A 13,902-nucleotide genomic window follows, 5' to 3' on the forward strand; every position below is an offset into this window, starting at 1 on the left:
TGCGTCGAGAAAAATACGGTGACGTTTCTGGCGCATGCGCGTTCCCAACACCGCGTTTTAGCGTCGCGCGGTATTGTCGTCATCATTAAGCTCAACACAAGTGTGGCTGAGAAGTAAGCAGAAGCCACACGTTTACAGGTGAAGTTAATGCAGTTGGGACAATCGTTATTCGCCTGTTTGATCACATAAGATGTCTTCACTCCTGAAGGTGGACAATGAAATTAAAACCAAGGTAAGTTTTGGCTTTTTGAAACTCCGGTTACGGGTGTTTGGTGCGTTGTTGTTGCCATTTGTTTGCTTGCGTGTTAGCCACATTTTGTAGCATGATGTGATCAGATAAGGCCAGGCTAACAGCGGCTAATAGCGGCTAACCGGCTTGTTTCCCGCCTGTTACGATACACCTGTCAAAACTGCCAACAGGTGCTGTGTCGCGGTGACGTTACGCTCCACGAGGAGTGAACTTAAGTTTCTGCTACAACCTCATGTGGATGAATACAGTCACCATTACAGGAGCACATGCACAAAAAGAAGGCCTTACCTGCCAAGTTAGCAAACTCAACAAGCTGCCGTTGACATACCCGGCGTCAAGCCAGCTTAATATTACGGTTTTCACACGTTTATTAATGAGCCAGCCACATTTGTAGAGTCCCGAGTGATAGGTTAGACCACAATTAGCTCACCTAAAGTCTAATGAAGTAAAGCCTACAACAAAATTGAAAACCTTTGGGGTCAGAGTTAAAAGACCACCAAGAAGCCCCAAGATGAATGGTTAAGATTGAGACATAAATATTGATAATATAATGATATTTAGCGGCGGCTGATTCTCCGTTTTTGCACCACTTACACTTGTGTTAGGCATCAGAGCAAAAGCCTCAACGCTATTTAAACCCACTTTCGGTTTTGTGACTCATTAAAGGTATAGTGGTTTTTGGTCTGGTGTGGTCTGGACGGGAAAAAGCTGTGAAATTGCCCTTTTTTATTTCTCACAAATAGAGTAAAGGTTTCACAAATCTGAAAGTGGGTTTAAACAGCATTACAGCTTTTGCTATGATGTCGTACACTTTTTCATAAGTGTAAGTGGTGCAAAAATGGAGAACCAGCTGCTAAATATCATTATTTATGTTTCCCTTAACTTTTCCCCTAATCTCAAATCGGAAGCTGAGTTCACCGTCATGTTTTCAGACATATAAAAATACTGAGCTCTGAATAATTGTTTGTGTCAATGGTTTTTCCACAAAAAAGTTCTATTAGCCTACTTTGTTAGAAATTGTTAAAATTACATCTACTCCTTCTTCCTCCATTTAAAAATTCTGAATCTATTTATATTCAAATATTTTCATTTAAAAAGTTTTCCTGTCAGACACGAGGTGTCTCATACTTCACTCATCAAGTCAGTTCTCAGTGTTTGTGCACTGGAGGCTTCAAGTTTCCACATCACATTTGTCTATGTTGAATATTGGACCAGGATCTGTTTCCAAAATAGTTGTGATGTCACAAATCATGCTCATAGGCCCACCTCTTTAACTCTTTAACTTTCCATTTTCAGCAGATGAATGTGTAAACAGTCTTCTAGTGTCAAACTCTGCACATACATCATTCTGCACAGTGAAGCTCAAACATCTTACTGAAGGAACAAGAAGAAAAACACATTTTTGAGTGGAGCGGGAATTTAATGTTTATTTTTAAGGACAAGTATATAGCATGAAGTTATGGCACATACCACAGCATTTATAGCCTAAGCTAGTGTGCAATGGTGGGCCCTAGTTGGGCTTTTAAAATGCATAAAACTCAGCAGCAACACTCAATAATACATATACATACATTACAACATGAAACTCAACAGCAAAGCAGCACAAACATACCATAAAAGTTTCGTAAAACATCAAGCACCAGATCACTCATGACTACATGACTGACCTGTCTTTAAAAGCTGTTTCAGTTTGAGTTTAAGATGTTCCCACTCATAATCTAGTTTGAGTTCTGTGGATAAAGAGTTCCACATGTTGTTCCCCCGAACCAGAGAAAGCCGTCTGTCTGAGTGAGAATTTACAAAAGGGCACCTTACAATTCCCGGTAGACGCACCTTGTGAGCTCAGTGGAGTTACAAAACTTAATTCACATAAATATATTCCAACACCAGGAATGAAAGCTTGGGAGAGCAATATTTCTGAATTGGGACTTGATTTAGATTGGGACACAATTTGGAAGAATCTCTCAGGTGCCTCTATAAACCCAAATCGCCAACACATCCACGTTGCCATAGAGCCTACTTAACGCTCTAAATTTGACATCAGATGCAAGTGACACCAGATCCATACTGCCCTTTTTGCCTCCATGGAACTTTGGGTTCTTTTCTCCGAACTGTGGAGGAGTGTCCTGAAGTGTTTGTTGTTGAGCTTTGGAGAAAGGTGATAAGTACCCTCTCACAACTGGTGCCGTGGCAACTGGTCGACCTGACGGCTGCCAAGAAGATTTTAGTTCAGCAGTAGAAACCCCCACATGACATTTCAGTTGTTCACCGGCTTCAGTATTTTCTGGGCAGTTCATACCTTTAACTATCTTGAATCAGTAGCTCTCAACCAAGGACAATATATGACAACCCTGATAAAAGAATGTATGAGATTTTATAAACAGATGAAATGTCCTGTGTAACTAAAGAACATTTTGTCATATTTCAAAGAAATGATCTGATATTTGGATTCTTGTCTTATGTTTTTGCAGGTTGATGCTTTCAGGGAACGTATCACTGCAGAAGTAAGTATTGGATATCTTGGAGAGAAAAAAATATGGCATGAGCACTTTTACACACACAGCTATCAAAAACTGTCTGGCTTTCAAGCAATTCCCAATTAACCATTTGCATCTCTTTCAGGCAGAGGATCTAGTTGCAAATTTTTTCCCAAAGAAGTTACTGGAACTTGATCATTTCCTAAAGGTCAGTGACATGTTCATTCAACTAAATGTACATTATAGTTTTAGATCTGTATACATCCTGGTTAGGAGTGGGTGATACGGATTAAAGCCTCTATCATGGTATATGTAGTTTTGTTACCTCTATATCGTGATGTAGTGAACTTCTTTTTCTTCTCAGTATGGATAGTTGAGGTAGAAAATTCCTTCTCATTAATTTTTGACTTAAAAGTTTGACAAGTGTTTGAAAAAATGGAAATGGGAACATCTGTCAGAAGCTCCAGAACAGCTACTAACAGTTGTGATGAGATTTTTTTTTCTTGTTTATGGATAAAATAACCATAAATGGTTTACTGCTAAGCCAGTATGCTACATACCTGACAAAGCACTCAATGACATTGATACAAAAATATATATATATAATCTCGTCATATAGCTGTCACAAAGCATCATTTGTAGAGAAAAATAGTACAGTTGATATCGTTGTTGTTTTTCAGGATCCAATCATAAACATCACTGAACTGAAGGAGATTCACTCGGAGATAAACCTGACAGTGCCAGACCCCATCCTGCTCTCAAACCTCCATGACGGACTAGAAGCGGTGAGGCTCCATTATAAACTATATTTAAATCCTCAATGAAGGCTTAGAATAAATACTGTGTGCAGAGTAGATGTGAGAAATGGTCCTTAATCCTTTTTTTTTTTTTTTTTAAATTTGTTTCACAGCAAAACGCCAAAAAGCGAAAGCTGGAGGATGGAGGTGGGGAGGACAAGGGTGAGTATAAGAGTTATAGGATCCTAGTTGTTAGACAGACACAATTTTAAGTATGAACCAAGGTCAAGAATCATTGTGCTGTGAATTACTGTTGTGTAGCCTCCCTGTGTTTGTATACGAGTAGTGCCATGACCATCATTCACCTCACATTATGTAAACGAGTTTTGTTTTTGTTGCAAGATTAACAAGTTCCATTTAAAGACATTTTACAGTTTTATGTGTATGGCGTCCTTTATACATGATGATCACTCTGGATCCTTTTATGTTTGATGCTTAATTCTTCTACCCTCCTTTTGCTCCTTCCCCTGTCATCCAGTGACTGGCACCAAGGTTTTCGTCATGCCTGGTGGGATGATGAAGAGCAACGCAAACCTTGTCGATCTCATTGAAAAGGTCAAACCAGAGATCAGGACGCTCATAGAGAAATGTAACACAGTAAGTAATGTCTCACACATTAAGCAAGGACCGGACTCATGCATCAGTGGTTTATCTCAGTAATGTTATAGTGCTTTCAGAAAAGGCAACAGTTAACCCTACATGACTGCCAAGACATGAACTGTGCCGTTACAGCTGTAAATGTATGTGTTTGACAGATGAAGACCTTCCCAGACAGTTACTGCAGGTGTTGCGTGGCTAAGACTATTGTACATCTTGACTTGACTGATTGTATCCCAGATGTTGCTCTCTCCTTTTTCTAAGCAGTTTTCTTCTTTTTTTTTTTTTTTAAATTTAGGTCAAAATGTGGGTCCAGCTGCTCATCCCCAGGATAGAGGATGGCAACAACTTTGGCGTTTCAATCCAGGAGGAGACGGTCGCTGAACTCAGAACAGTTGAAGGAGAGGCGGCATCTTACCTCGACCAGATATCAAGGTTTGTAGAAGTCCTAACCATCATGTACATAATACACAGCAGGGCATGAAACTGGTGCTAAATTAGCTCCCTTTGCTGTTAGCTTATTTACTTGTTTGTGTCTTTGAAATTTAAAAGTCTGCTTCAACACAGGTTTGTCTGTCTTCTTTACTTCTAGATACTACATCACAAGGGCAAAGCTGGTTTCTAAAATAGCAAAATATCCACATGTGGTAAGTAAATATTATGTAAAACTATTACAGCAGGTGTAAAGCCAGGCTAGCAGCTCTGTGAGGCTACACTTGGGCACAGCAGTACTTTGAGCCAAATGCTAACGTCAGCATGCTAACATGCTGATGTTAAGCACAGCTGAGGCTGATGAGAATATCATTTAGTTTTTCAATGATTTAGTCATAAATAAAATTATTGGACAAATAAAAATTCTGACCAGATGGTGGCGCCACATAAATAGTTAAAGGTTCACCAAAATGATCACAATTCATTCTCTAGGGACCATGGATGTCTGTACCACAGTTAATGGCAATCTATTCAATATTTGTTAAAATTTTAATTAAAAAACACAAATGTCAAGCTCAGTAGGATTCATCCTCTGGGGACAATGAATGTTTGTGCAAAATTTCATGGCAGTCCATCCAGTGATTTATGAGACATTTCAATCTGGACCAAAGTGGTGGACTGACCTACATTGCCATTCTTAGAGCCATGCTGCTAACATGGCTAAAAATAAAGTAGAATGTACTGACAAGACCAGTGGATATCAAAAAAGAAGTCCTCAGAAGGATCCATTATGTGGCCCGGAATGACAACCGAAAGAAGTTCAAATTAAACAAACAAAGGCACACTGCCAGAAATAAAAAGGCAAGACATGAATATCACTATGCAGGAATCTGTGTTTTGACTGATGGGTGAGACTACAAACATACAAAGAAAGGAAAGAAAAAACACATGGTTGTCGTTTGATGAAAATGGTGCCACCAGAGGCCGCCAAAGCTGTTTGACCGCTCCATTTCAATTCAGGCCAGAAATTTGAACCATTTTCACAAACATGTTACCTTTTTGACTCTTAAATAATGTATGTGTTCATAAATCATGCAGTTTTGTGGGTTACTTTAAATCTAAAAACTCTTTTTAAGAGGTCATTTCAAGCCACAAAGTAGTAAAAGTAATAAAAAAAAAAAAGCTGTGTGGACTTTTTTATATTCACTGTGTAAGGCTGTGGCTTGCTGATATATTTAAATGGTGATGCAGAATGAAACTGAACAATGAATGATTCAACTTTCTCTCTTATTAGGAGGACTATCGGCGCACAGTAACGGAGATTGATGAGAAGGAATACATCAGTCTGAAGATCATAGTATCGGAGCTCAGAAATCAATACGTATGTCACGTTCTTTATTTCTCTTATCACCATTTACTCAAGTTTTAATTTGACTAATAGACAAGTTTTGCTTTTGCACAATCATACTGATGAATGCAATACCTTCTTTTTCTACTTTCTAAGGTAACGTTACATGACATGATCCTGAAGAACATTGAGAAGATCAAGAGGCCACGAAGCAGTAATGCTGACGCGTTGTACTGATGTTCATCCAGCCATCAGAGCGTCCACCCCCTCATATCCGCCCCCCCACCCCCGTCTCCCTGCCATAGCTGTTGAGCTACAGTAGCCTGGCCCTGGTCCACAGGACTACAACTAGACATTCACCTACTTCAGTACAATCAATACAGTCCAGTACAAAAACATAGCTTCCATAGATGGACACAATGCACATGTTTTTGTTTTAATTGTAAAATATTTTTCCTGTTTTAAACCCTTTTGAAAACATAATTATTCTCTCAAAAATTGAGAGACAGATCATAGACAGCAAAAATCGTTATGTATTTTTTAATTTTAATTAAACATTTTGTCCTCAGATCTTTGTGAAATGGTTTCATTTGTAGCTCTTAAGAGAATTCAGAGTGAGTTGGTTTGTTTCATGCCCACTGCTTGACGAATGTTTTTAAATTTTTAATGAAGTCTTGAGACACCAGCTACATCTGGAGAATGTTTTTTTTTTATAGGCAACACAACAAGAAAGCTCTTTTTTTCCACTGAATGTTATACATTACATGATAGTGATAGTAATAAATATGAATATTAAACAGGTGTTACCTCCACAATGACTTAATGGTTTTCAGAGAAAATCCATAAGTCCTCAAAGCATCTCTTATGTTAAGGCATTGATTCTATTAAATAAAAACATTTTTGATAATAAGTTTTTGATTTTTCTGCATGTTTTTTGCACAGTTGCTTTTCAATTATCAGATAAAAGTTTTAGTTTAATTTTTTAATGCATAGATGGAGACACTCATTAACAAGTTTGTGTTTAAGACATTAAATACCTGCAGTACTGCATTTTGACCTGCAGGTGTCACTGTGGCATCTATCTACCACTTATGTGTTAGCAGCTGGTCAAAAAATAACAGCACTGACATGAGTGCTGAGATAAAGAAGAATGCAGTTGTATTTAAATAACTCTTTTCAACTTATCCTCATGTAGTTCTGCACAAAATAGAGAAAGAACTTCAGTTTTATTCAATGATTAATGTTTTGATTTTTGAGAGCCTACCTAGAAAATCTGATTATAATTTGGTCTTCTGAATGTGGCAGTATATCTGAAACCTTGACCAAAATAAACAATCTGAGTTTTAGCCATTTGCATCCTGTTTTGGGAATATAGTTGCTCAACTTTTTTAAAAAAAAAAAATGTGGCTGAACTGCCCAAGATCATAGGTTTCATGTGAATTTTATTGTGAAACCTGGGGTTTTTTTGTTTGTTTGTTGTTGTTTTTTTCCTTTTTTCAACTTTTTTGCCCTGGTCCACATTAACTTTAAATGTTCAGAGTGACAAATCTAATCATCTTAAATGATCTGCCACATCAGTTAAAGCTAAATCACAAAAAGATAGACGCTTTCCTTAAGTAAAAGTTCTGATAAAACAATATAAAACTGCTCCACTGCAAAAAGTAAAAGTCCCTCATTCAAAGTTAAATAAGTATTATCAGCAAAACAGACTCAAATGATCAAAAGTGAAAGTTCTTGTTCCACAGAAGAATGAACCCATTCGTTAACATCATTATACATGACATCATTAGATTATTTTTGCATCATTGTGTAAGTAGCATTTTACTGCTGTAGTGGGTTGAGGTGGAGTTAGTTTATCTACCATAGTTACAACAGTTGCCAACCTAGGGGTCGGGCCCCTCCAAAGGGTCACCAGATAAATCTGAGGAGTCGTGAGATGATTAATGGGAGAGGATAGAAGGAGAAACAAATGTATACATTATTTGACTTTTCTCTAATCTCTAATCTTTTTTGTGAGTTATATAAATATTGGAGAGTTTTACATCTTTGAGTCTCAATCATTCATTTGAAACAGTGAGAAGTTTAGAGGAGAAATCATTCATTAACTCATGAGACAAGCTGTCCCAACCTGCCTTTTTTAGAAACTTATGAACCGCTGGTTTGATATGAATTTTTATAAGATTTTTGTTTCGTTTTTTTGTAAATTAAATGTACTACCCTGTGGAGATCATGTGCTTATGGGAAGTTTCAACATCCAACTCTTGCCAGTCAGCTGTTTTGTTTCTAAATGCAAACTTGCTCTCACCTGTTTTCCCTGAACTGCACCATTCTGGCAGCGTTTTCAATCAATGCAGGCTTTCACCTTAGTTTCCACTAATGTGCACTACATTATGTGTACTCTGACATTCTCTCCTACACTTGGATTAATTGTTTTGTTTTGTTTTTCCACATGAGACAGCAGTGATACATCATGATCTGTACATCATAACTGAGAAAAACAACCAATCTGAACTCATACTGAACTGTCATAAATATAAACTGATGTTCCTGATGCAGTCACTGCTGTCTGTCCCCACCAACCTGTCTGTCTTACACACCCACAGTGTAGCCTGCCCATATAGAGCAGCCCCATATAGATATAGATATGGATATAGATAAGTAACAGAAAGGTGTTATGAGGGCTGTCAGAGATAAGATGGTCAGAAAGGAGACATGGGATTTGCTTGTGGGAAATGTCACAAGGCCACATTATGTCATAATACAGGTCTCACATTTCTCTCCCACCTGGTCCCTGTCCACTGAGCTCTTTCTATTTGTAAACTAGGATGACAATATGTCATAGTATATATAAATTTGTAAGTGATGAAAAGCTAAATTTTGATGTTTTGAAAACCAGTAGTGGAAAGTAACTAAGTAAATTTACTGAAGTACTGTACTTAAGTACAATTTTGAGGTACTTGTATTTTACTTGAGTATTTCCATTTGATGGGACTTTATACTTCCACTCTACTACATATCAGAGGGAAATATTGTACTTTCTACGCCACTACATTTATTTAACAGCTTTAGTTACTTTTCAGATGAAGATTTGACACAATGGATAATATAACAAGCTTTTAAAATACAACACGTTGTTGTGGTTTCCGACCTTTTTGGCTTTGACGTCTTACAAAAAGCAGTGTGTAGTCGGGGTCACATTTCAGATGTCCATGAGGTGTTAACAGCTCCACCAAATAGTGATTTTTCCCTCTAAACTTCTCACATGGTTTCATTTCAATAAATGTGCAAATGATCCAATATTTCACCAAAAATCAATGAATAGAGGAAAAGTCCAAAAACTGAAAACAGATTTGTGTATCAGAACTTTGTTTTTTCTTCTTTCCTCTCACATTAATCATCTCACGACCTCTCAGATTCATCTGGTGACCCTTTAGAGGGGCCCGACCCCTAGGTTGGGAACCACTGGACTGAACTAGCTAGCTGTATATGAAGTAGTTGAAACTAGCTCCACCTCCAGCAGCTACAACAGTAACATGCTGCTCTAACACTGATGCTTCACCATTAATAATCTAATGATGTCATATATAATAATATATCAGTCAGAGGAACCAAACCACTACTTTTACTGCAATACTTTAACTACATCAAGCTCATAATACTTATGTACTTTTAATGCAATACTTAAACTATTTTTTGCTGCTAATACTTGTGTACTTTCACTTAAGTAGGATTTTGCATGCAAGACTTTTACTTGTAATGGAGTATTTTTACATTTCTGTATTGGTACTTTAACTTAAGTAAATTATCTGAGTACTTCTTCCACCACTGTTGAAAAGTCCTGTGATGATCTCTAATTATATAGGGCATCATTTTCCTACTTTTTTTATCACTTCTACTCCAGTGACTTTAGGTGACTCACTAGTTTTAAAATCTAATGAGCAGGGTTGCACAGTATGTCTCTTAAAATGTGATAGTGGTCTCCGCAATCCTGCTGATCTCAGTAACACACATCTCAAGATCCTTTGATATGTCGCCTGAACAATGTACCGCTTTTAAAGCCGTATGCATGGGACACACGTGGTGCCTGCATTGCATTCTGCCCCTTGACCCTCCATGTCTCATTTGAAAGCTCATGGCTGTCGTGAAAGGCAGCGTCACTATGTGGGACTGCCGAGTGAATGGAGCATGCTCGAGTTAATATTTAATTTGGCTGTTCCTGCCAGAAAATTAATCAGTATCAGTTGGAAACATTCTGAGAAAACTGACTGACTGAGGACAACCCAGCACATCTAAAACAAGCACTTCTCTTTATAGAGAGAAAATGGTTATAAAATCTTTTTTTATTCAAACTGCAAACAATATTTTTGTTCCATTATTTATTAATCATTGAACTGAAAAAGCACTGAAGTGCTACCTACATTTTTATAAAAATATTCATTTACATGTGTATTTTCATGCTGATATTGAAGGACCCTGCAAAGAAAGTGGGCCTTCGTCTTCTTTCAGATAATGTCTTCCGAAGCAAATAGACTTGTCAACATTCAAAGAGCTTGAAAGCAGACAAAAATAAACAACCATAATTTGATTTTCAGAGAGGTTATAAGATCAGCAGTTTGATCTAACAGGATTTAACAGTAAACAGACATTTGCAAATGTATGCATTTTAAAGAAATTGATATTTTTGAATATGCACTTCACTTTCATACAGATACTTAAGATTGAAGAAGATTAATATCATTTTCATGTTTGTGTGTTAAGCATAAAACCTGAGCCAGGAGACAATTAGCTTAGCTTAGAATAAAACTGCTAGAAAACAGCTAGCCTGGCTTTGTTTGAAGGTAACAAATTCTGCTGACTACCGCCTGTTTCCCTCTGTTTTCAGTCTTTATGCTAAGCTAAGCTACGTAGCTGCTGGCTGGAGCTTTATATTTAGCACATAAACATAATAGTGGTATCGATCTTCTCATCTAACTCTCAGCAAGAAAGCAAAGTTTATCTTCCAAAACTTTTTCATTTTCCTTTTAAGGAACTCATATCCAGGCCAGTCCTAAAAGTCTACATGTCCTAGTGTCATAAATGTAGCAGAAAACAATCCAAGTATGTATAAAAAAATTGAACTGATGATTGACCCTAAACAAGAAGTTGGTCCTAAATCACAAGTTCTTGTCTTCTCTCTTTTCCTTGCAAATCCAGCAGAGAGCCCATGGCACCAGGGTGGTGGGGATTAAAAGTGCAACCACACTTTTACCAAAAGACAGGCAATAGAAAGTCATGTGGTTTTCAGAGGAAAATGTCCATCCATCCAACAGCTGAAGCAGGAATAGGGAGACAATAATACATCCCATCTTGAAAGTGGCACTTGTGTTCTTATTCTTGGTGCCGTTGTAGAGGGGGGAGTGCAGGCCCAGGCCCAGGCCAAACAGGGTGCCCATGTTACGCAGAAGGCTGGCGAAGGGAGTGGTGTCCATGTGGACCCACTCAGCTCTCACGCACCACTTCTGGGCTTTCTCCATGGTCCACAGCAGGTCCACACCCAGAGCCTTGAGCAGGAGGTAGAAGCCCACAGCGAAGGAGGTCAAGAAAAGGGTAATGAAGAAGTATTTCTTCATGCTTGCACAGTAGATCCACTTCACCTTGGAGACAGCCTCAGCTACTAATACACCTGATAAAAAATAGATAAGAGGGTCAATCAAACAGTGGCCACACTGTCTCTTCTGGATTAGAAACTTTAACTTATATGATTATAGTTTATATTTTTGGCCTAACATGATTATGTTTTTGTTTTTAATCTAAATCTTACCTGACTACATCCCCAAACTCTGTTTTCCAAATATTATGTGTATGAAAAGGGAAGCCAATTTAAATCTTCACAAAAACCAGATGTTCATTATCATAAAATGTATCAATATTGAATTCTTGCTGAATTATCTGTGAAGACTAACCTGTGATGACTCCAGCAATAACCTGGTGTGGGAAGTGGGCAGCCATGTAGACCCTGGACACGCAGACCACCAGCTCTACCAGGCCCATTAGTGTCCACAAATTTATTTGCAAGAATCTGACAGAGTGAATAGGCTACTGAATGTGATTGCATTGCGCCCCAGAGGATCAGAGAACAGTAAAATTACATTTGAAGATAATAGTTTTATTTTACACCAAAGAAATTGATGATTGTTTTGCCAAAGACTCACTTGTATAGTAACGGAGGACATTTCTTCTCTGTCGCAACAGTGAGTAGCGCTGTTACCATCACATACCAGACCCCTGCAGCACCCATAGCGTGACCTGAAGGACTTCCTGTGAGGAACAGTTTAAAGCTTATTCTCCCAGTTTATTAACTCCATTGGCTTCATCTTCAGAGATACAGTTTATAAGTTATAGGAAATACAGGCCACATAATTTGCTGTACAGATTTACTGTGGATATAATATCCTATTTTAGTGTTAAAATTATTAAATTGTATTAAATAAACTTGAGTAGTTGTTAAATGTCTGTTTTTTATCCAAAGCAACTTACATGTGAGTCAAGACAATCAAGCATTAGAGGACTTTGACTGGTACAAATTCTCACATAGCTGAACCGGTTCAAGTGCAATAAGAAAGAGCACTAGACAGAAGTGCTCTAACTCGACTCTAAGCCTAACCTGAAATCACATGTGCAGTCATTTCTAAGCGCACAGTGAATACACAACCAGGAATTATGACGATAACACTGAAATCACATATGTACACAGGCGTGTGTACACAGTAAAGGAAACTGGAGCAGATGTGATCGCTAAACTATTGAAACACTGCTGTCCAAACTGAACTGTCTTCTAAAATTTAGGAAAAAAACTACATAAGGACAAAGGTACTGGTGTTTATAACCAAGTTATCATGTCTGAGATCATATTCATTCAAAGAAAGTCATGTGCACGTATCAAACACTATAAATATTATCTGGCAATGATGTACTGAAGTATTAACAAGGTTAGTAGTTCATTATACCAGATCAATCTAATCAGTCTTCCAGACAAAATCATTAAGTTCCTCAAGGAAAGACAATGAACTGCAATAGTAATCTACTACAGGTCTTCTATGAACTGTACCTGGTCCAGTCTCACATGTGATGGGGAACTGCTGTAGAGAAGGGGCCAGTCCTGCTCGATAAAAGCGGGTCTCATGAACCCACCAGTATGGCCTCTCCCCAAAAAGAACCCTTTCATGGAAAGACCAAGAAACTCAAAATACAACAGTTCTCTCATTTTGCGTGTGTTTTAATTTTGTGTTTACCATTACTTCGAGATTTCAACAGATTACCATTTCAGGACCAGATTGAGCCAGTCTCCGATGACAGCCACCCAGATGAGCCTGAGCCCCGTGTCCCTCCGCAGGTGGAACCAGATTGGGAACCAGCAGAAGAAGGTGGTGTGCAGATCGGCCACTGTGGACGCCAGGCTAAACAAGCCCTCATACCTGCTGTATTTGGTCTGCAGATGGACCGCCAGCTCAACCCCCCAGCTGTGGAGAAGATCCATGATATCACGACCCAGACCTCTGCCTAAGGATGATGCACTGAATCTTGAGTGTTTTCTGGTTTTTTGTCAGTTAGGTTGCTGCCAAGCTCTCTCAGGCAGTCCAGTCTGTCTGTGTGTGAGATCCACATCGGACTTTACTCAAAGGTAGCAAATTTGTTTGCCTTTGGGACAGTGCAGACAGCTTCCTTAACCTTTACACCCCTGAGAACCCTAAAATCCATCATTACAGAAATCACCTACCGCCCCTCTGACAGATCACAGATTTCTAGGAAACCTCTTTTTTCTCTCTGATCATGAAAATGAAGTAACTTCTGTTTTGACGTCAAGCCAGTTGCTTGTGAAATCAATTGATCTTGGCCCACAATTTATCCTCTGTGTCCCATGGACAGTCATATTTTTTCTTGAACTTGAGCTTGAGTGATGCCATTTTCATCATAAACGTGTCAAGTTCCCTCAAAACAAGATGAAATACGAGCTCATCTGTG

General features: G+C 38.3%; 2 protein-coding genes across 5 annotated transcripts; one reads left to right on the top strand and one right to left on the bottom strand.

Moving 5' to 3' along the window:
- The first annotated feature begins 85 nt into the window (after window positions 1–85).
- Window positions 86–6,469, top strand: psme3 (proteasome activator subunit 3). Its single transcript, XM_042396835.1, has 10 exons — window positions 86–232; window positions 2,722–2,754; window positions 2,873–2,935; window positions 3,408–3,512; window positions 3,638–3,686; window positions 4,003–4,121; window positions 4,420–4,556; window positions 4,714–4,768; window positions 5,848–5,934; window positions 6,058–6,469. The coding sequence occupies exons 1-10, from the start codon at window positions 191–193 to the stop codon at window positions 6,136–6,138; spliced, it is 771 nt and encodes a 256-aa protein (XP_042252769.1). The 5' UTR covers window positions 86–190; the 3' UTR covers window positions 6,139–6,469.
- A 3,812-nt stretch (window positions 6,470–10,281) lies between these two features.
- Window positions 10,282–13,435, bottom strand: g6pc1a.1 (glucose-6-phosphatase catalytic subunit 1a, tandem duplicate 1). Of its 4 annotated transcripts, none has more exons than XM_042397646.1 (6): window positions 13,200–13,435; window positions 12,989–13,098; window positions 12,131–12,198; window positions 12,058–12,087; window positions 11,844–11,976; window positions 10,282–11,563 (listed from the first exon to the last, which is right to left on the bottom strand). In XM_042397646.1, the coding sequence occupies exons 1-6, from the start codon at window positions 13,415–13,417 to the stop codon at window positions 11,055–11,057; spliced, it is 1,068 nt and encodes a 355-aa protein (XP_042253580.1). In that variant the 5' UTR covers window positions 13,418–13,435; the 3' UTR covers window positions 10,282–11,054. The 4 variants fall into 4 exon arrangements, with proteins under 4 accessions (XP_042253580.1, XP_042253582.1, XP_042253581.1 ...); XM_042397648.1 differs by having other exon boundaries at window positions 11,844–11,959; window positions 12,056–12,087; window positions 12,128–12,198; XM_042397647.1 differs by lacking the exon at window positions 12,058–12,087 and having other exon boundaries at window positions 11,844–11,959; window positions 12,105–12,198.
- Between the last annotated feature and the right edge of the window lie 467 nt (window positions 13,436–13,902).

The sequence above is a fragment of the Thunnus maccoyii genome, chromosome 20, assembly GCF_910596095.1.
Source record: "Thunnus maccoyii chromosome 20, fThuMac1.1, whole genome shotgun sequence".
Classification (NCBI taxonomy): Eukaryota; Metazoa; Chordata; class Actinopteri; order Scombriformes; family Scombridae; genus Thunnus; species Thunnus maccoyii.